At 54.4% G+C, this 20,289-nt stretch overlaps 1 protein-coding gene across 1 annotated transcript in view; it reads right to left on the bottom strand.

The window, feature by feature from the left end:
- Positions 1-20,289, bottom strand: part of LOC136955670 (trichohyalin) — a 102,841-nt gene that overhangs the window by 892 nt on the left and 81,660 nt on the right. The window contains exons 19-37 of the mRNA XM_067249403.1: positions 19,454-19,675; positions 18,509-18,739; positions 18,153-18,383; positions 16,072-16,194; positions 14,580-14,706; positions 14,271-14,428; positions 13,549-13,795; positions 12,451-12,640; positions 10,531-10,738; positions 9,595-9,762; positions 8,497-8,664; positions 8,222-8,389; positions 7,701-7,868; positions 5,252-5,419; positions 4,740-4,802; positions 4,414-4,523; positions 4,121-4,195; positions 3,930-4,023; positions 3,753-3,823 (exon numbers count right to left, since the gene is read on the bottom strand). Of these exons, the coding sequence (XP_067105504.1) occupies positions 3,753-3,823; positions 3,930-4,023; positions 4,121-4,195; positions 4,414-4,523; positions 4,740-4,802; positions 5,252-5,419; positions 7,701-7,868; positions 8,222-8,389; positions 8,497-8,664; positions 9,595-9,762; positions 10,531-10,738; positions 12,451-12,640; positions 13,549-13,795; positions 14,271-14,428; positions 14,580-14,706; positions 16,072-16,194; positions 18,153-18,383; positions 18,509-18,739; positions 19,454-19,675 (2,990 nt within the window). The remainder of the gene's footprint in view (positions 1-3,752; positions 3,824-3,929; positions 4,024-4,120; positions 4,196-4,413; positions 4,524-4,739; positions 4,803-5,251; positions 5,420-7,700; positions 7,869-8,221; positions 8,390-8,496; positions 8,665-9,594; positions 9,763-10,530; positions 10,739-12,450; positions 12,641-13,548; positions 13,796-14,270; positions 14,429-14,579; positions 14,707-16,071; positions 16,195-18,152; positions 18,384-18,508; positions 18,740-19,453; positions 19,676-20,289) is intronic.

Genomic DNA, 20,289 nt, shown 5'->3' with positions numbered 1-20,289 from the left:
CCCCTGTTCGTAAACAGGTCTCTAACTGCATGCAAATGTACTCTGCTTATTCTGGCGAAGCTTCAGCGCTGCTACGATCCCTCTTAAGCTTCTTGTTGACCGCGCCTGGCAGCTTTGTGTACACAATTGGCTCCCTGGCTGCTCCAGCCGCATCACTAATGTGTGCCCTTTTGTACCGTTTAATTCCGCTGGGATAAACAGGCCCACGAATGCAAAATTATTCCAACACAGATAATTAGCTGAAGAAACAATCACAAGAATGAATAATAATCTGCGTTGGTTCCATAACTTTTACACATGGATATGGGAGGGACTTAGGCACTGAGGGAGATGAGCTTATCAAATAAAGCTAGGCAAATGTGCAGTGAATGAAATGAGTCCATCATTTTAACGTGAGAGAGGAGCCCTGAGGAGAATAAACAAGCAATCGCCACATCATGCAGGGAGAACAAATGAGCATGGTGCACAATTAGGCAGGGTCACATTCTGCTGGAGCAGAGCGCACGGGGCGCGCTAATGAGCTGTGTGGGTGGGTGTGTGAGAGAGGGAGATAAGGGTGTGTGTGTACGTGTGTGTGTGTGTGTACATGGAGAGAGAAAGAGTGGAAAGAAGAGCGAGTAAGAGATCTAAAGAGATAGTGATGCCATCTTCTGGTGTTCACATCTAGATACATGAAGGCAGAGAGACAGAGGGCTTGGTAAACAGATAGGCAGACAAACAGGCAGACACACAGACAGACAGGTAGACAGACAGGCAGACACACAGACAGACAGGTAGACAGACAGGCAGACACACAGACAGACAGGTAGACAGACAGGCAGACACACAGACAGATAGGTAGACAGACAGGTAAACAGACAGACAGGTAGACAGACAGGCAGACAGACAGGCAGACACACAGACAGACAGGTAGACAGACAGGCAGACACGCAGACAGACAGGTAAACACACAGACAGATAGGCAGACAGACAGGTAAACACACAGACAGATAGGCAGACAGACAGGTAAACAGACAGACAGGTAGACAGACAGACAAGTAAGTAGACAGGTAAACGGACGGACAGGTAAACACACAGACAGGTAAACAAGCAGAAAAGGTACACAGACAGGTAAACAGACAGACAGACAGGTAAACAGACAGATAGGTAAACACACAGACAGACAGGTAAACAAGCAGAAAAGGTAAACAGACAGGTAAACAGACAGACAGGTAAACATACAGACAGCTAGAAGAGGGAAGAAGGCAGAGCTGGTCTGGAAGAGGAGGGACCAGCACCAACTACACTTGCTATTAGACAAAATCCTGAGAGGACAGGCGTTCAGCCAGACCAGCAGTCAAACAGACAGGCAGATGAGCCACAGCAAGGCTGTGTGACACAGGCTCTCAAAGGCAAGTCAAAGTTATTAACTATTCAATCACATGAAGGAGAGCGGAAGGCGTGAAAGGTTGTGGACCACAGCACTTTTGCTCCAGTGCATTAAGAGCCTGGGCCAGTGCTCTGGAGGCGAGGAGGAGAAACAGATTGCCTCGCAGGAAGATGACTGCTCAGGGGCGCCCTACTTACCCTCTTTTTCCTCCTTTAATAACAGCAATCTGCTGTGAACATCTAATCCCAAGTACCATTTACGCCGCATCTAGATAACTTCTGCTTGGAAAAGCGTACAATATGAATATTTCATTCCCAGATATACAAATAAACACAACAAACCCCCCCATCCCCCCACCCCACCCCACACCCAACACCATCCATCAGGGATCCTTCTTACAGGAGGTGAACTGGAAGAGGAAAACGCTAATGAGCGCCGTGCTGCGGGCAACACACGCCTCTTAGGGCTGGGGCGCGTCCCTCTCCAAAATGAATGGACCCGTCCGTGGCCGTCCGCCATCCTTAAAGGACTTGGAGCGCTGATCAAAGCGCCATGGCTCCTGTCATCGTAAAACCACATCTCGACCGAGTGTACGCACTCTTGATGTCAATAACCCGTGTGACATATTCATGACGGCAAATCGGCCACGAATACCGTCCTTGATAAGTAATAGCCCTATCCTTGCCATTAAAGTGGCATATGGCTGTATCCCCCCTCTACCCCCTGCTCCTGCTCTCCCTGGCGCCGTCCTTAGTGGTGGATGAGGGGGATCAGGAGTCCATCCATATGCATGCTCACATATCTATGGAGTGGATGTCAGCTCTTAGCCGGCCTGCGCTCTGAAAGCCCGGCTAATGACACTTAATGAAAGCTGGGGATCGGAGCGTGCAGTCTGTAGAGTCCCCTCAGCCCGGCCCGGACCTTCAGACGCCATAAATAAACAAACGCGCTGCGTGAGAACGGACGGCCTGTTCCCTCCGCTCCTCTCATGCCCTTCGCTTGTTTATCTATTTATTTGTGTTTCATCCCTCTCTCTCTTCCTCTCTCTCCATCCCTCTCTCTCCCTCTCTCTCCATCCCTCTCTCTCTCTCGCTCTCTCTCCCCAGCTGCTCTCGTCCTGTCTCTCTGTTCTCCCAGCTCCCCGCAGGCTTTCTGGATGTCCTGGAACATTAGCAGTGGTTCACTCACTCCTGACTCCTCCAGTGGGCTCTAATGGGCTGAGTCTGCATGGTCACAGGGCGGCCGGCGCTAGCACACACACACACGCTAGCAGACACACTGTGCTGTCACACACACACACACACACACGTGCGTGCAAAAACACACACCAACTCTGATCAGACCACGTCTCAAGCTGACCTTTAATGACCCGAGTAAACAGGTTTGTTATGTCTTCTAGGAAGATAGTTTTGTCTGAGTTTGGTGGGGTGAGTGTTGGGGTGAGGGGAGGGGTGAGTGTCAGACAGAATGAGGGGCTGGAAGGGATCCTCTCAGCACAAGCCTCTAATCAGCCCTGTCAACACAGGACTCTGATTGGGTTCACTGCTCTCCTGCTCTGCCTCCATCCCTCCATAGCTTTCTTTAAACCACCCAAAGTTATCCCTCCAATCAACCCTAACTTTCACTCGTTTCAATTGGAGAGGAGATCAGAGGGGCAAATTACAGGGAAATGCCAGTGAGCACAGATCTGGCTTACTTCTGAGCACGGGGGTATTGGCCGGCCAGAATGAAACGGCTTTGACTGTCAAACAACGAGGTGGAACACAATTTCACCAATAAATAAACCCTTCTCAAGCAGCACATAAAAAATGCACATTCCATTTGAGAAAGGTCACCGTTACCATGGCAACGGGGGAGGGGATGGGGGGGAATTGACACTTAGTTATGTGTGTGTCCTGGTCCGTCTCAGTAAACAGACGTGACCAAGACGTGACAATCTGTTCCATGGTTACAGAGTCTTCTGCTGGGTTTTCCCCTGGCTGTCTGTCTGAGCTGGGGTAAAGTGTCCTTGTTAGATTCATACCTGTCTGTCTTGGTCTGTATGTCTGGTTTGTCTGTCCTCCCCCCCACACGCACTCACCAGAGGACCAGGGCCATACCCCCTTCCTCGGTCACTTCCTAGATTTCCTGCCTGACTGCACAAATGCATCTTTGGTGTTAACAAGCTGCTACTGTCCATCTAGGCTGGAGGTGGCTGGAGATATGGGCCTGGGGCCTGGAGCTGGAGCCTGGGGCTGGGGGCTGGAGGCTGGGATCTGGGGTCTGGAGGCTGGGGGCTCGTCAAAAATGGCAGCTGGCATAACTTTTTAGTGTCACAGTCCTGTTGTGGGTGAGAGCAGAGAGAGACAGAGAGGGTGGGTGTGTGGGTATCAGGGGTACTCACCCTGTGTGGACCTGGGGGGAGGGGAGCCTGGCCCGGGCACTGACCAGCTCACCCCTGCTGACCTGAGAAGCCTGGACACACCCACACACCCACAAGGGACAGGAGATCCAGTTAGCTGTTGATTAGCGTCAACGAGCTCCAGGGAGGGCTGGGATGTGCCGGGGGATCTGGACCTACCCTGCACCTCTCCACTTCCATCCTCCTGTCATCCAGCTCAGCCTTCAGCCTCCTCAACTCCCTGTGAAGGAGGTCCACATTCTCCTGCAGGTGACTGGATAATCACACACACACACACACACACACACACATTATCCACATTGGACCGTGTACACACAGGAGAGTATGATGGTCTCAGGAGACTGTCTTACTCCCTCTCAGCGGTGAGGATGATGATCTTCTTGCTCTGCTCCTTGGTCTTCTGGCCCAGAGCGTCGCTGGCCTGTCTGGAGCACAAACACAAGAACAAGTCAAGCCTGGACCGAGCGGCCTGGCTGTGGAGGTGAGCAGGGCTGATGTGGGAGTGTACAGTGCAGAGTGTAGACATGAGTCAAGGGTATATGGAGCATAGATAAGCGTATAGAGTATAAACACGAGTCCAGGGTATATATACAGTACGTAGTGTATAGTGTAGACGTGAGAATAGAGGACTGTGGGGCCTTACTTCTGCTCCTTCACCCACTGGTTGACGTTGGAGACCACCAGCTCACTCTCTGTGTGGAGACGACTGCTGTCAGAACGAGCCTCCCCCAGGGACTGACGCAGCACGTCCACCTGAGAGACACAGACAGGGGAGAGAGAGATGGGGAGAGGCCAGAGAGAGAGGGAGAGAGAGTAGACAGAGGGGGGGGGGGAGAGAGAGAACAGAGAGAGAGAGAGAAAGAGAGAGGGATAGAGAGACAGAGAGATGTGGCAGGAGTCAGTCCTTCTGTATTCAGCCTCTCGTCCCAGTGTTGATCTGACATGCAGAGTGTGGAGGGAGTTCAGCACCTCGTTAGTGGCTGTGCTGTACTTCTGCTTCAGAGACTCCAGCTGGGATTGTAAGGCCTCCACCTGTACACAACACACAAACATCCACACACACACACACAACACTGCACACCTGGAGCAGGGACTAGTGTCTTTCATGTCACTGTATTTCAGGGGCATCTGTATATACAGTCGTGGTATTTCTAGAGTTCTATCCTCAAACTCTTTTGAGTGTGTGTGTGAGACAGCCAGACCCAGTTTTGAGCATAATGGATGACTGATGTATGGAATATTGTTTGAAAATGTGTATAAGTCAAAAACAATCCTGTAAACTGCATGTCGCACTGCATAAATCATGGTTAAATCATGCTCAATGATGGACCCACTGTTGGGAGATACATCCTGAACTACATATAAGCACAAATAAACAAGATGAACTTGCCTGGTGCTCTGAGAATGTCTCATAGTGTGTGTGTGTGTGTGTGCGTGTGTGACGGTGAGTGTGTGTGTTTGTAAGAGTGTGTGTGTCTGACCTGAGCCACCTTGGCATGGTAGTTCTCCCTGAGGGAAGTCATCTCCACCTTGACCAGCACCATCTCCTCCTCCCTGGCCTCCAGGCTGGAGCGCCGCTCCTGACCCCAGCGCTCAGCCCTCCCCAGCTGGGCTCGCAGCTCCGCCAGCCTGCCCTGGCAGGCCCGCGCCTGGAGGAACAGGACGTCTGACTGACTGATTCAGCTCCACGTCGATCAGTGGAGAGTCACCATGTTCACACGTTGCCTTTCATGTTAAAAAGAACTTGTCGGAAAAGGTCTGGTTGGTGAGGATGGACCACGGAATGGCCTCATAGAACCAAGCTAAGGAACGAGGACCAATCGTCAGGACTTGCCTGGGCCTACACTTGTCTGTCTATATCCCTGCCCCCCAATCCACCCCTCCCCCCCCCCAACCCTCCTCAACCCACCCATCCCCACCCTCTCCACCCCCCGGCCCCCTCGATGGAGAAACAGACCAGTACCACAATGACCTTTCCACAGCGCTGGGAACAGGCAATGCAGAGGAGAGGCAATAAATGTAATGAAAGAAGCAAAGGCAATTAAAGTGCTGTGTGTGTGTGTGGGTGTGTGTGTGTTTGTGTGTGTGCGGGCCGCGTGGAGGAGATGAGCTCCAGCTCCATATCCCCCATAATCCCTGTGTGATCTCACAGCAATCCTGGGCTGCTCACAGTCTGATCACCATCCTGCAGCATTCACCGTCTAATCCACACAAAAGGACAGCCGGGCACACACACACACACACACCACACTCTCATCACACACACACACACACACACACACACACACACACACACACACACACACACACACACACACACACACACCACACTCTCATCACACACACACACACACACACACAAACACACACACACACACACACACACCATACTCTCATCACACACACACCACACACATTCAAACACATGCAGTGTGAAAGACATATCAACATGCATGCAAACATGTACATGCATACAAAATGTACAGCTGAGGAACACAAACACAAACAATCACTCACCGCAAAGGTTTAAAGTAGGCAATTTGCACACAACTTTAACACACACACACACACACACACACACACACACACGTAGGCATGGCCAGTGAGAGTCACTAATGGCCTTCCTGTGATGTGGCCCCACAAACCAACAGCAATTATTTCCATAAGCAAAAAGTGAAAACACCCAGCCGATGCACAAACACACAGAGCACAGTCATTATCTGTAGGACGGGTGGTGCGGGGGCCAGGGGGGGGGGGGGAGGAAGGCAACTTGCACTTCATTTTCTCAGGCAGAGTTTGCTGACCGCAAAATGACAGGGATGCTTTTCCTAAACCAATTAAAGGGAGACAGAGCTGCTGTTACCATGCAACATTGACAGCACTTAAGGAGGCTGGCGCGAGAGCGCAGATGAGCCATGGAGATGTGCCCCCCGGCTCTTCTCGACCTGACACACACACACACACACACACACACACACACACACACACACATACACACATTCGAAAAGGGCACGGGCTCACAGAGGAAGCGCACAAACAGTTTAAAGAGTGTGTACTGAAATGAAGCGAGCGACCGAGCTCAGATATGTTCCACAACAAAAGCAAACAAGCATAGGCCAATTGGAACAAACCGCATACCCGACGACCACTCCAGTATCCAGCGCACACGGTATGCTGTTGACGAGTACCCCAGCTGAAGTGACTGCTAGCCAGGCCTTATAAAGGGACTGAATGCGTGCATATCCTCTCTTCACGTGAGTGTACAGGATGGTGAGTATATTGCGAGTGCATCCTGTAGCACAGGAACTGCTGGGGTGTGTGAAGGAGAGCTCGTCATCTCATCAGCCGTAGGAATACATGGAGAGAGGGCATGGCTACAAGGCTCACCTCTCCTCTCTACAACACAACCTGCTCCTGGGCGCAGTGCACAATTAGTGAACAGTGTGACCCTACAGGTTAAGTCTCCTCTACAGAGGGCCTGTGTTCTTTACTCTAATGACTGCTCATTCAGTTAAGGGGCCAGGGCTCGTTTACAGCCCCGGGTGTGTTACACACGCAGCTACACACACACTTAATGGATATGGGGAGCAGATCTTCACCATGCCTGTTCTACAGCAGGAGAATGTTCTAATAATTGAGGCGTCACTGTTGAGGCTGGTAGATTGAGGCTGAGGCTGGGTTTGGGGTTGTTGAAGGACTCACTGTGGAGAAAGTAAGCTTCTGGCTGCACAAGTATTAAACATAATACCCCATTAGTGGACATGGGAACATGGATGGTTGGAGGCTAAATGTGACCTGGAACATGGTCAACCGTCCCTTGATTTGAATTCTTGGATTTTGGCTAATATCGGAGCTGCAGTGAAGCTGAGTTGAGGTTTGGGAATATTCCATGTGATGTGTGTGTGTGATGTGTGTGTCCTGTGTCCTCACCTCGTCCTGTGAGTGTGAGCTGGTGCTGCGGAGCCTGCTGAGCTCTGTGGCCAGCACCCTGCTCCTGTCCTCCTGCCCGGCCAGCTCCTCCACCAGCTGAGCGCTCCTCTGCTGCAGCCGGCCCAGCTCGCTACGCTGGCCCGCCGCCTCTCTGGTCCTCTCAGCCAGCTGCACGCCGCCAGGACGACACACACGGGGGGGGGAAACACATGTCCGTGACACACGTCTACACACAAACTTGTAATAATGGGTGCCAGTCATCTCCAGTCCAGTCCCTGGTGGCTAGTATCGGTGTTTAGCAGGGTGTTCAGCAGGATAGCTAACAGGGTGCTAGCAAGGTAGTTAGCAGCGTGGTTAGCAGGGTGGCTAGCAGGGTGCTTAGCAGGATGCTTGCAGGGTGGTTAGCAGGATGCTATCAGTGTGGTTAGCAGGGTAGCTAAGGGGGTGCTAGCAGGGTGGTTAGTGGGCTAGCTAAGGGGGTGCTAGCAGGGTGGTCAGCAGGGTAGTAGAAGGCTACCCACCAGCTCCATGCTCTCTTTGTGGGAGGCCTGTGTGGAGGCCAGCTCCAGCCTCAGCTCCTTCACCCTCTGCTCTGCTGCAGCTGTGTCCCTCGCCCCCTGCCTGCCACTGGCCTGGGCCTCGTCCAGGGCCCGCTTCAGTTTGGACACACTCTTCTGCAGATGGCTCAGCTGGAGACCACACACACACACACACACACACACACACAGATAAGTGTATATAGACATGAGAGGACAGGAGCAGAGCAGGCAAGGTTGTGTGTGCTGTGGTCTCTGACCTCCCTCTTGTGTGTCTGGCCCTGGGCCTCCCTGCTCGCCAGCTCCCCCCTGCACTCCTGCAGGTGGGCCTGGCACGCTGCATGCTCCTCCTGCAGCCTCTGGGCAGCGCTCTGCTGCTCAGCCACACGCCCCTGCAGGCTGCTTATGGCGCTCTCCTGCTTCCTCAGCTAGAGGCACAACACACGGGGAGGGCAGGGGGGGGAGATAGAGAGGAAGAGGAAACAGAGACGGAGAGACAGACAGGCCTGTCAGACACCTTCCTCACCCCACACCTCCACTATCAGGGCGAACATCGGGCGTCCATCAGACTGAGATAGGATCGAATCTGTCAATCGCTGCACCATCTTAACTCTGCTTCTGTCAGAGGATTAAAAACCTAGCTCGATGGAAGATTCCCTCTTACATGCATGAAAGATATCAAATTGGGATTAAGGAGATTAATTTCAAACTGTAATTGAGAGAGAAACTTTTTGATCATATTTATTTAACTTTTTAAAGATGTAATATATGCTTGGATTTAATTTGCGAACACATGAACAGTTGGTAGATTGCTGTGCTTGAAGATCATATCCCTTCTGGCTAGTGAAATACCAAATTTCCTCTAATTCAGGCCTTGGATTTGACTCATTTCTCTTTGCCTCCTTTGGGGTTAAAGAAAATAATTACTATTTTTAAAACACAAATTCAGATGGAAACAAATTGAATTCGAGGGAGCGTGGCTGGAGGGAGATCGGGGGAGGAGAGTTGATGAGAGCAGGCGCTCACATCCTCTCCGTCTGAATTGAAAAGCAACTTTCTGTGGAGACAACAGAAACAAACCCGGACACTTTAACGCAGACAGCCGAGAGGGTTTACCATGTCAGACACCGTCCGGAGTACCTGACACCTAGAGAATAGGCTAATTATTGCGACTGTCAACAGATAAACACAAATGTGTTAGCCACAGTCATGTGGGATACAATCATCAAATATGTGTGAGGCTGTTGAAAGCCTACTGTGTCTCGGTGATTGACTGAGTAATGAGAAGGGTGTGTATGTGCTTGTTCCTGCACGTGTGTGTGTGTGTGTATGGTTCATGAGCTTGTGTGAGAGAACACCTGGCTGTTAGCCATGTCCAGGCGGGTGTGGAGCTGGTCTCTCTCTGTCTCCAGTGTGGTCTCTCTCTCCTTGGATGTGTGCAGCCAGCTCTGCTGCTCCTCCTGCCTGGCCTGCTGCTCTGACAGCTCTGCCCGCAGCGCCTGGCTGCCGCCTGCCTGCTCCTGCAGCTGCGGCGCACAAACACGCACACACACAAATGAGTTTTACTATCCTAGTGAGGACCGACATTTCACAATTCAAAATCATGTTACCCCCTTACCCCTAACCCTTATTGTGAATCTAACCTTAACACTACTTTGAACCCACCAGAAATCGCTCAAGCATATGTAATTTCCTTGTGGGGACCACAAGAACTACCCCACAAATGTAAATTCACAACACCACACTCACACACACACTCACACACACACACAAACACAGGTACACGCACAAAAACATCCAGACACACACCCACAACCCACTGACAATGGAGTGAAAAACACAATTTAAATTCAGAAAATGCACTGAAATAGCTTTTCAGAATGACAAAAATAAGCTTTACTTAAAAACAACAACAGAAAAAAACGACACCTGATTGACAGAAATTCAATCTTCACAAAGTTAAAACATGCACAGACTGGCCTGCTCCTGTGTTTACAGAGCAGTAAACAGAGACCCAGAGACCCCGATCCATATATCGATCTCCTGTAATAGGCTCTAAACGACCAAGGTTACAGAGGTGCTGGGGAGTATCCCTTTCGCAGCCAGCCACAGAGACACTGCGAGGCCTGGCTGGGACTGTCCACAGACTCACTGGGAGAAACAGCTCGTCAAATTACCATGTCCCACTGGAGGCACAATGGCTTGGTTACACACGACAGGATGTTCACTAAACGCTAGTAGTCTCAGCTGACAAGAACCGGCCTACACGGCGAGCGCATTTAAGGTAAACAGACTTTCGTGTAAGTTGCTTTGGAAAACGGAGGGTTCTGGATGCCTCTGGGTTGCACCTGCTGCTGTAGAGAGGTGAGAGTCTCTCTGGTCTTGGTGAGCTGTGCCTCCAGCTGGAGCTCCCCCTGCTGGTGGAGTTGAGTCTGCTGCTGGGCGCTGAGCTGGGCCTGCCTGCTCTCCGCCGCCTCCTTCTGCAAGCTTTCCACCTGGGCTCTGGCACACACACGCACGCACACAGGATTAGCATTTCAGAAATCACAACAACATGAACGTAACCGTGCCATGTTTACTCTCTGCTTGTTCAGAGCAGAACGAGGGGAAGTGCTGTACTTGGTTGTCATGTGAGGGAAGCTCAGTCAGAGATGGAGGATGTCATCTGACCATTTAATGAGGGCCGACGTGCTAATTCTGTCTGTCCTGCATGGTGCTCAGTGGCGTGGTGTATACAGGGGTCTGATGTGGTGCTGGGCCATGGATGATGGGACCAGAGGCGTGTGTGAGAGATGGTGTGTGTGTGTGTGTGTGTGAGAGAGAGAGAGAGAGAGAGAGAGAGAGAGGGAGAGAGAGAGGGATGGCCATGCCTTGTTTGCCGCCAGGTGAAGCAGCTAATCCAATCCCAGAGAGCGCAACACAACGCTCTGTGTCCTGGAAACACCCAGTCAGACCACAGCCACCTACACATGACAGTCCTCTCTTGCCCCCCCCCCCACCCCCCCTCCCGCCCCCCCCCCTCCCCCCCTGCCCCTCTCACCTCCCCCAGCCACCAGCCCCTGCCAGAGAGACAGAAAGTTGCCCAGCTGGAGTGTGTGAAGGTGACGCTCCCTCAGTTCATGTTCTACCGAGTGTCTCCCTCTCTCCTCTCAGCCCAGAGCCCCCCACCTGAGAGAGGCCCCGCCTCTAGAGAGGTCTCTGAGAGAGAGAGGGAGACGCGGGGAGAGAAGTGAAGTGTTAGAGTGAGTGTGTGTTCGAGAGGAGGGCGGTGGGGGTTATACGATATAAAGCTCTTTCCTGGAGGTGCTGTGTCACTGACAGGCATGGTGTGTGTGTGTGTGTGTGTGTGGCGGCAGGCAGAGAGGGGAGTATGGGAAAAGCCAAGAGCCTTTGCCGGGCTCACCTCCCTCTTCCATTGACAACCTGGCTGCAGTAACAGCTAATCGATGGCCAGTGAAATCCCTGTGCTCTCCCTTGCTTGCCTGATCAATATTCCTGGCAATTAGAATCCCCTATCTGCATGGCTGTGGGGACCTCGGGCCGACTCACCAGCCCACAAACACCCAATTTAGTCCTCAGCCTATCACTTAATTACTAAATCCTCCCTAATGCCTATTGGCAGGCCAGGGCTGAGCGTGCTCAGTGCGGGCGGACGGCTGGTTGAACAGCAGACCTTTGACGAGGTGCGGGTTGAAGATGCCCTCTCCGCTCCCGGCCACTTAAACATCTGATTTCACAAGGGAGGCCCTGACCCGGAATGATCCATCTATCTAGGGGCGGGTAGGGTTGCGGTGACAAGGGTGACAGATCTAAAACTCTTTCACCACAGTGTGTGTGTGGCTTGGGGGCTTCTAACACTTCAACAACAGGTCCAAGGGATGCCCTTGTGCTTGCTGCGGTGCGCCTCGCGTAGGTTAGGAATGTTGTGTGTGGTGAGTGTGTGGAGGTAGTATACCTGAGAGAGAGAGAGAAAGAGGGAGAAAGAGGGAGAGAGAGAGAGGGAGAGATAGCAGACCAAGTGTGTGTGTGTGGGTGAGTGTGTGTGTGTGTGAGTGTGTGTGGGTGAGTGTGTGTGTGTGAGCGTGTGGGTGAGTGTGTGTGGGTGGGTGAGTGTGTGTGTGGGTGAGTGTGTGTGGGTGAGTGTGTGTGAGCGTGTGGGTGAGTGTGTGTGGGTGAGTGTGTGTGTGAGTGTGTGTGTGAGTGTGTGGAGGTACCTGGCGTGGTGTAGCTCCTGCTGAGCGCCACGCAGCGCCTCCCTGAGCGAGCGGAGCTCCGCCTCCAGCCTCCTCTGGGCCTGCTCCGCCCTCACCACCTCCGACACCCGCTCAGCCAGCTGCTCCTGCGCCCGCTGCTGCCCCCCCTCCACCAGCAGCACCCTCTCCTCCTGCCGAGCCACCTCCTGGGCTGGGGGGGGGGGGGGGGGGGCACACACACACACACACGGCTGATTACTCCCAGTATCACTATCTATGGGATATACTAGGCTTAGCTCAAATAGCAGGGCGCTATTCACTGTGCTCCAATTAAAGGGAACATTTCATTCATTTTGGTCGAGCCCAAATCTCAAATGTAAAGTGCACGAGTTCAACAGCGCTGTGTTGCGGTGGAAAGCAAGACACTCATTTCGGAGCTGTTGGTGTGTGCTGCCTTTCCGACGGATTAAACTCTGTTGTGTTGTCTTGTTTCATCCTTTGAGTGTCACTTTCTGTGTGCATATGTTATGAACTTGTTAGTATGCATACGTGTGTGCACAAAGTGTGCATATGCATGTGTGCGGACTATGTAGATGAGTTTCTGTGTGTGTGTGTGTCACACAAAACGCCCGGGGCTGTGAATTGATGAGCTGTTTCATTGCGGGCGCGGGACTGAGGATACTGGGCTAGCCAGCTAACAGGTGACCGTCTCATACAGCTTATTAAAGACAGCCCTGGAGGCTCTCTGGGACGCCACTAAAACCCTGTCTCTCTCGCTTCATCCCCCTCTGCCTCCCTCCCTCCCTCCCTCGTCCTCACTTCCCCCTGTTTTTGATTGTTCTTTCAACCCCTCGACTGAGAGCGAGTAGGACGGAATGCAAAATGCGCAGAGACAGTCGAGAGAGATGGTGAAAGAGAGAGAGAGAGACAAGGAGAGAGGAAGAGAAACACAGAGAGACATAGAGAGAGAGGGAGAAACAGAAACAGAGGAAGTCAGCGAGAGAGAGAGAGAGAGAGAGAGAGAGAGAGAGAGAGAGAGCTTGAGAGAGACAGAAATACGGACAGAGAGAGACAGACACACACAGAGAGAGAGACCGTCAGACATCCGGCATCTCCTACCCGTGTCCCTGCAGCGTCCCTGGGCCTCCCTCAGCTCCTCTCTCAGCTGCAGCAGCTGGGTGTGCAGGGCGGCCCCCTCCACCTCCCTCTGCTGGCCCTCCCTCCGGACCCGGAGCAGCTCGGCCTCCAGACCGCGGCCCGCCGCCCCCTGCCGCTCCAGCTCCGCCGCCCGCCCCCGCAGCGCCTCCCGGGCCTCCAGCAGGTCGGACTGGGACCTGCGCAGGAGGGCGTCCCTCTTCTGGACCTCCTGGGCAGGGAGAGGTCAGGGTCAGAGAGGAGGTGTGCTGAGGCGTGGCGCGATCTTCGAACTTTACATGTGCGTGTGTGTGGGTCGGCTCTGCTGACCTGGTTTTCTCTATTTGTGTGTGTGTGTGTGGGGGGGGGGGTTGGTGTGTGTAGTGTGTGGGTATAGTATGTGTGTGTGTGTGCAGCTCTGTGTGTGTGGTGTGTGCATGTCTGTGTGCTGTGTGGTGTGTGTGTGCGTGTGCGAGTGTGCGTGTGTCGATGGTGTGGTATCCCGGCCTGTACCTGGAGTCAGTTGGCTGAGTGGTTAGGGAATCGGGCTAGTAATCCGAAGGTTGCCAGTTTGATTCCCGGTCATCGATTCCCGGAAGTGCCTTGGGCAAGGCACCTCACCCTACTTGCCTCGGGGGAATGTCCCTGTACTTACTGTAAGTCGCTCTGGATAAGAGCGTATGCTAAATGACTAAATGTAAATGTACCTTCTCCCTGTGGCCTGCCAGGGTGTGGGCAGCCTGCAGGTCCTGCTCCAGCCTAGCAGCCCTCTCCTCCAGCCGCTCCGCCTCCTGCTGCCTGCACTGGGCCTCACAGCCAGCCTCCCTCTCCTGCCGCCGGGCCTCCGCCTGCACGCGCAGCACCTCTGCACCACCACCAACACAGTCAACATCCCAACAGAGCCAGCCGATACACACCAAAGATAGACACTTTGACTGGATAATGATTTGGTTTTAAGGTCATTCAAATGAGGTCATTCATAGTGGGTATTGTGTGTGTGTGTGTGTGTAGCCCACCTGCCAGACTGCTGTCCTTGAGCTGGGTGATGGTGGACACCTCCTCTCTGAGGTGCCGAACCTCCGCCTGGCACACACTCAGCTGCCGGGCACCCTGGGAGCCCTGCTCCCTGGCCTGAGACAGGGCCTGCACACACACACACACACACACACACACACACACACACACACACACACACACACACACACACACACACACAGGGCTGTCACAAAACTGTCACACTGCCTCAAGGGAGGGAGGGGGGTGGGGGCGCCCCAGGCGATACAGACCCCCGCCTGAGGGAGCCCCCCCCCCCCACCTCCGCACCCCGGGGCTATCTTCACACCCGCTCGCCCCTGCTCACTCAAGCGCCTGCCCCTAATTTGGCATTTCCACAAAGATGGCATCTGCATCGGGCCGAACAGGAAGCGTCCCGGACAGAGGAGCTTCTGCCTGACAGATGTCACATCCTATCTGCCCCCGACCCCGGCCTCCCACGTGTTAACTATTCAATCAGGCAGCCAGCTGCAGTGTGTGGGCTCCACTTCCTAATTACCTGGGAGACCGCGCCTGTGAAGGTGTGTGTGCGTGAGGAGGATCGTGTGTGTGTGCGTGCATGAGGTAGAGGAGAGAGGCTGACAGGTCAGGCAGCGTGTCACTGTCGAGGGGGGGGGGGGGGGGGGGGGGGGGGGCTTGTGATGTCAACCCCCCCCCCCCCCCTCTCTGCCAACCCCATGTCAGCGCCTTCGCCCTCTGCTCCAATCAAAACAGCAGCGGCGGAGGAGGAAAAAAATGCAGGGCGACGGGTCCGAAATATGCGTGTAAACATTGAAACCAACATAAAAAACAAAAAAGATAATTGTCCCATGCTCGGGGTGCGCGTGTGTGTGTTCGCCACTGCCCTGTCGTCTCACACCATTAAAATAACGAGGTGTCACAAGGAACCGGTCTCGCTGCTCCGCCGCCGACGCCCGTCAAGACAAATCTATATTTCATGGCCACTTACAGATGTATAAATAGTCAAACGAGGGGCTCTAACCATCTATAAAACGCCACTAAAAGGTTGCCAGAAGATGGCGGATGTGGTGGGGCTGCCCCGGCCGCGGTAATCAATCTGGGGGTGAGCGGTGCGGAGCGTGGGGGGGGGGGGGGGGAAGGGTTGGCTGGGTTGCGTGGAGGCGTGGCGAGGGGGGGGTCAGTAAATCACGTCGGCGCTCCTCCTGTCACGCCACCACTGCAGCTGACACGGGGCCCTGCTCCACAGACTGATGGATCACCTCCGTTAGAGGCACGCGAGCGGGCACGCACGCACACACCGACATAACGAACAATTAGCCAGTCGTGTGTCGGTGGACCCTGGCCTGTCTGGGGATGGCACCACCCCTGTTGCATCCTGGGTAGGAGGCCGGGTCCAGCTGACGGTTCGCGTGCCGATGAGAATGATTTGCTGCAGTGGCTTCTGGTGGGTAGCGGGTGACCTGAGGTACAGTATATGAGCTCAGCTGTGCCTACCTGCTGTAGTTCCTGGACGTGGGAGAGCTGGGAGTTGTAGTCCGAGTCCGAGTGGACGTGATTGGCTCGGTACAGAGAGAAGTCGGCCTGGATCTTCACCACACTCTCCTGCTGCTCCTCCACCTAGCAGAGCACACACACACACATCCAGGTACGTAAAAACAGAAGTATGTATGGCTTTACATGAGCGATTGAGCAGGCATACAGACAGGCAGGCAGAACTAGACAAGGGAACCAGTGAGGTTCTAGTTACTGTGGTTCACAGCAAGACAAAAAGCAGACCCCCCCCCCCTCCACACACTCACACACGCACACCCTAATGTCCCCCTCCTCCTTCACCCCCCAGTCTGTCAGCACACTGAGCTGGGCCTGATGGTTCGTGACTGGAGAACATTCAGCTTCTCTCAGATGAGTCTGGAGGAGCCCAGCACAACAGCTTCACATTAACACACACCCTTGCCCCGAAGACACACACACACACACACACACTCTAAACCATTGTTAGGGTGTCCCATCGGTGCTTTCTCAAGCTTGCATTTGTGCCGCTGCACATATAAAACACTCACAAATGGGCACAGTGTTTATGAGTGTCGTATATCTATCTGTTGTTGTTTGTGGCGCTGCTGTTCCAGATGGGGTTTCCTGCGTGTTAGTGGCGTGTTCATAAAGCAGGCCAGCCCATGAACATCAGCTCATATTGATGTCTCACACCAGACTGAGAGAGATGGCCTCTTACAAGATTTGTTCTGTGTCTCTCTCTCCCCCACCTCACACACACACACACACACAAACACCCCCACCGGTCGTGTGTAAACGTGGGGGAGAGGTAGAGAAACACTGGTGTGACAGCACACCTTTGGCAGTGATCACTTCAAGGTATTCAGGTCACCACACACACGCACACACACACACACACACACACACACACACACACACACACACACACACACACACACACACAACAACCACCACATGCAGGGATGCGGGTGAGATACAGACTGAGTGAGCGAGCTGGTGGTTTGTGACACAGTGTGCTCTAAGGACCCAGCTGGGGATGGAACAGATCAATACTGTGTGTGTGTGTGTTACACAGGGCACACGTGTGTGTGTGTGTGCCAATGTGAGTGATTGAGCGGCCATGTGTCGCTAATGGAGCTCTGTAGTAAGGCTGGGGTGTTACCAGACCCAGGTGGTGGAGAGGGGGGGGAGGAGGGGGGGCAGGGAGAAGAGCAGGAAGTTAGGGGGGATGGATGGGGGGGATGGAGTTGAGGGGGAAGACACCTCCATGTTGGGGATCACTGATGGAGGCAGGGCCCCCGCCAGCCCCCGGCCCCCGCCACACACCCCCTGTGGTCAGCACCTCTGAGCACCTCCACTGGGCAGAACAGCCATTATTTCAGAGCCATATCGCTTCCCCCAGCATGATTTTCCACTTTCCTCCTCCAGCGCGTTGAGCTGTCACTCTCCCTGGTGGAGCTGTCACACACATGCTGAATCACACACACACACACACACGCACGCACACACATACATACACACACACTGATTCACAAACACACTGATTTACAGACACACACACACACACCAAGCATGGATGCCCAAGTTACGCACACCAAAACATGAATCCGTTGTCTTCACTGGCCTAACCATGCTATCCAGACCCTCCAGCACCCCCCACCTTCACCCCAACACCCCCCCACCCCCACCAGGCACTAAGGTCCACCGTCCGGGGAGTTCACACTCTCTTTGTTTTCTCAGTGTGTTTTCTCCAGTACGGGAGTTGTGGCTGCGATCAATGGGAATCAGTGGAAACACTTCCTGAGGACCTCGCTCGCCCTTCTCTCCCTCTCCCTCACTACCCTGCCCTGACTGGCCCAGAGAGAAACACAGGGCTCAGGAGAGCACTGTATTCGGTGGATGGGAGTGCAAGTTCATGGTGGGGCTCCTGCGCTGATCCTGTTACAGACGGACTGACTGGTAGGCAGAGAGAGAGAGAGAGAGAGAGAGAGAGAGAGAGAGAGAGCCCCAAGTGACAGACAGACAGTGCCAGCGATGGTGAGAGCTCCAGGGTGGGGGCTGACCTGCGTCCTGAGGTGGGCCGTGTTCTCCCTCAGGGAGCAGATGACCAGCTCGCACTCCTGGCCGTGTCTCCCGCTGTCCTCCAGCTGGGCCTGGGCCTCCCTCAGACGCTGGCCCAGGGTGCCCAGCGCCTCGTCCCCGCTCTCCAGCTGAGCCTCGTGGGCCCTCAGCACGCCCTGCAGCGCCACCGCCTGCGCCCGCAGACGCAGCACCTGCTCCTCGCGCTCTGCCACCTGGGGCACGCACACACACACGCACACACACACACTTTAAAGGGGAGCCTGACTGCTGCTGCAGATGTACGTCCACTGTGAGCTCTCGGGCCGTGCCGCAGGTGTGTGTGTGTGTGGGTCCCTACCTGGACCCCGGCCTCCCTCAGCTCCTCCTGCTGGGCCTGCAGAGTGCTGTCCTGCTGGGCTAGTCTCCCCATGCAGGCCTGGTACTTGGTCCTGTACAGCTCCAGGGACTGGCTCAAAGGCTGCAGCCTGGCCTCCAGGTCCGAGGCGCCGCTCTCGGCCTCCTGGAGCACGGCCCTCATCCGGACCAGCTCGGCCTCCTGGGAACGCAAGCGCAGGTCCCTCTGGGAGGCCTGGGGACACACACACATGGACGCACGCGCCCACACACACATATGCTCAGGGTCTCCGTGACTGTAAGCTGAGTCACTCCAAAACCATTTCAAACAAAATGGAAACTCTCCAATGATGACAGATGGCACCTCAAATATGTTTCCTATCGGCTCAAAATGGCATTGTTACAAGTTCCGCCTTGTTGTAGGAACCCCAGCTTAAACTGAAGGTCGGCTCCCCTCGTCTCTCCCCCACCCTCTCACTCCTCCACCCCTGGCCCTCTCTCCCCCCTCCTCCCCTGACCCTCTCTCCCCCCCTCCACCCCTGACCCTCTCTCCCCCCTCCTCCCCTGACCCTCTCTCCCTCCTCCACCCCTGACCCTCTCCCCCCCTCCCCCCTCCTCCCCTGACCCTCTCTCCCTCCTCCACCCCTGACCCTCTCTCCACACCTGACCCTCTCTCCCCCCTCCACCCCTGACCCTCTCTCCCCCCTCCACCCCTGACCCTCTCTCCCTCCTCCACCCCTGGCCCTCTCTCCCTACTCTACCCCTGACCCTCTCTCCACCCCTGGCCCTCTCTCCCTCCTCCACCCCTGGCCCTCTCTCCACCCCTGGCCCTCTCTCCCTCCTCCACCCCTGGCCCTCTCTCCACCCCTGGCCCTCTCTCCCTCCTCCACCCCTGGCCCTCTCTCCCTCCTCCACCCCTGACCCTCTCTCCCCCCCCCCCTCCACCCACCTCCTCCTCGGCCTGCTGGCTGAGTCTGCGTGCCTGCTCCAGGTCTGCGCGGAGGTGCTGCGCGGAGGCCTTGCTCTGCTGCAGCCGGCCCCGGGCCTCCTGGAGCTGGGTCCTCAGAGCCCCCACCTCCTCCTCGCGGCCCTCCTGCTGGGCCCGCGCCTCCGCCTGCCAGCGCTGCACCTCCTCCTGCTGCTCACACAGCGCCCCCCGCTGGCTGTCACGCTGCAACACACACTGAGTCGTAAGTGGGAGTGTGTGTACAAGTGTGTGTGTGTACAAGTGTTTGTGTGTAGAGTGGTTCGGGGGACACAGTCCCCCAGTACATCGACACACAGCACAAGCGCCTTGTCCATACAGCTCCACTGGTACTTTAATGACACCAACCTCTACATTAGATTATTAGACTCCAGAGAACAATATAGCAGATGGGATAATATTATTTTTTCCCTCTGGCTGATGATGCATTACTAAAACAAGGAGCTGTGGAGCAGATGTCTCTCGGGGTGAGAATAATAAATCAGCCAGACTGGTAACATGGTTGGGAAATGCGTGCTCGCACACCCGCCCACACCCCCGCCCACACCCCCAATACACCTCCTCCCTCCTTCTACTCCCACCCCTATTGACGACCACGCCAGAATGAGAGAGAGAAGGAGAGAGAAAGAAAGACAGAGAGTGAGAGAAAAGAGATTAGTTTGCATTTAAATGGAAAACATCATTAAGGCCACAGCTATAATTGTCTTGTTTTAAACAAGTGAAATCTGATAATGACTCCATTAGCGGGTGATTCCAGTACATTGATGTTTGTGTTTGGAGGTCAAGAGAGAGAGAGAGAG

Source organism: Osmerus mordax, chromosome 13 (assembly GCF_038355195.1).
Source record: "Osmerus mordax isolate fOsmMor3 chromosome 13, fOsmMor3.pri, whole genome shotgun sequence".
Lineage (NCBI taxonomy): Eukaryota > Metazoa > Chordata > Actinopteri > Osmeriformes > Osmeridae > Osmerus > Osmerus mordax.
The sequence above is the reverse complement of the archived record's forward strand: the minus strand, read 5'-3'. Positions and strand labels throughout refer to the sequence as shown.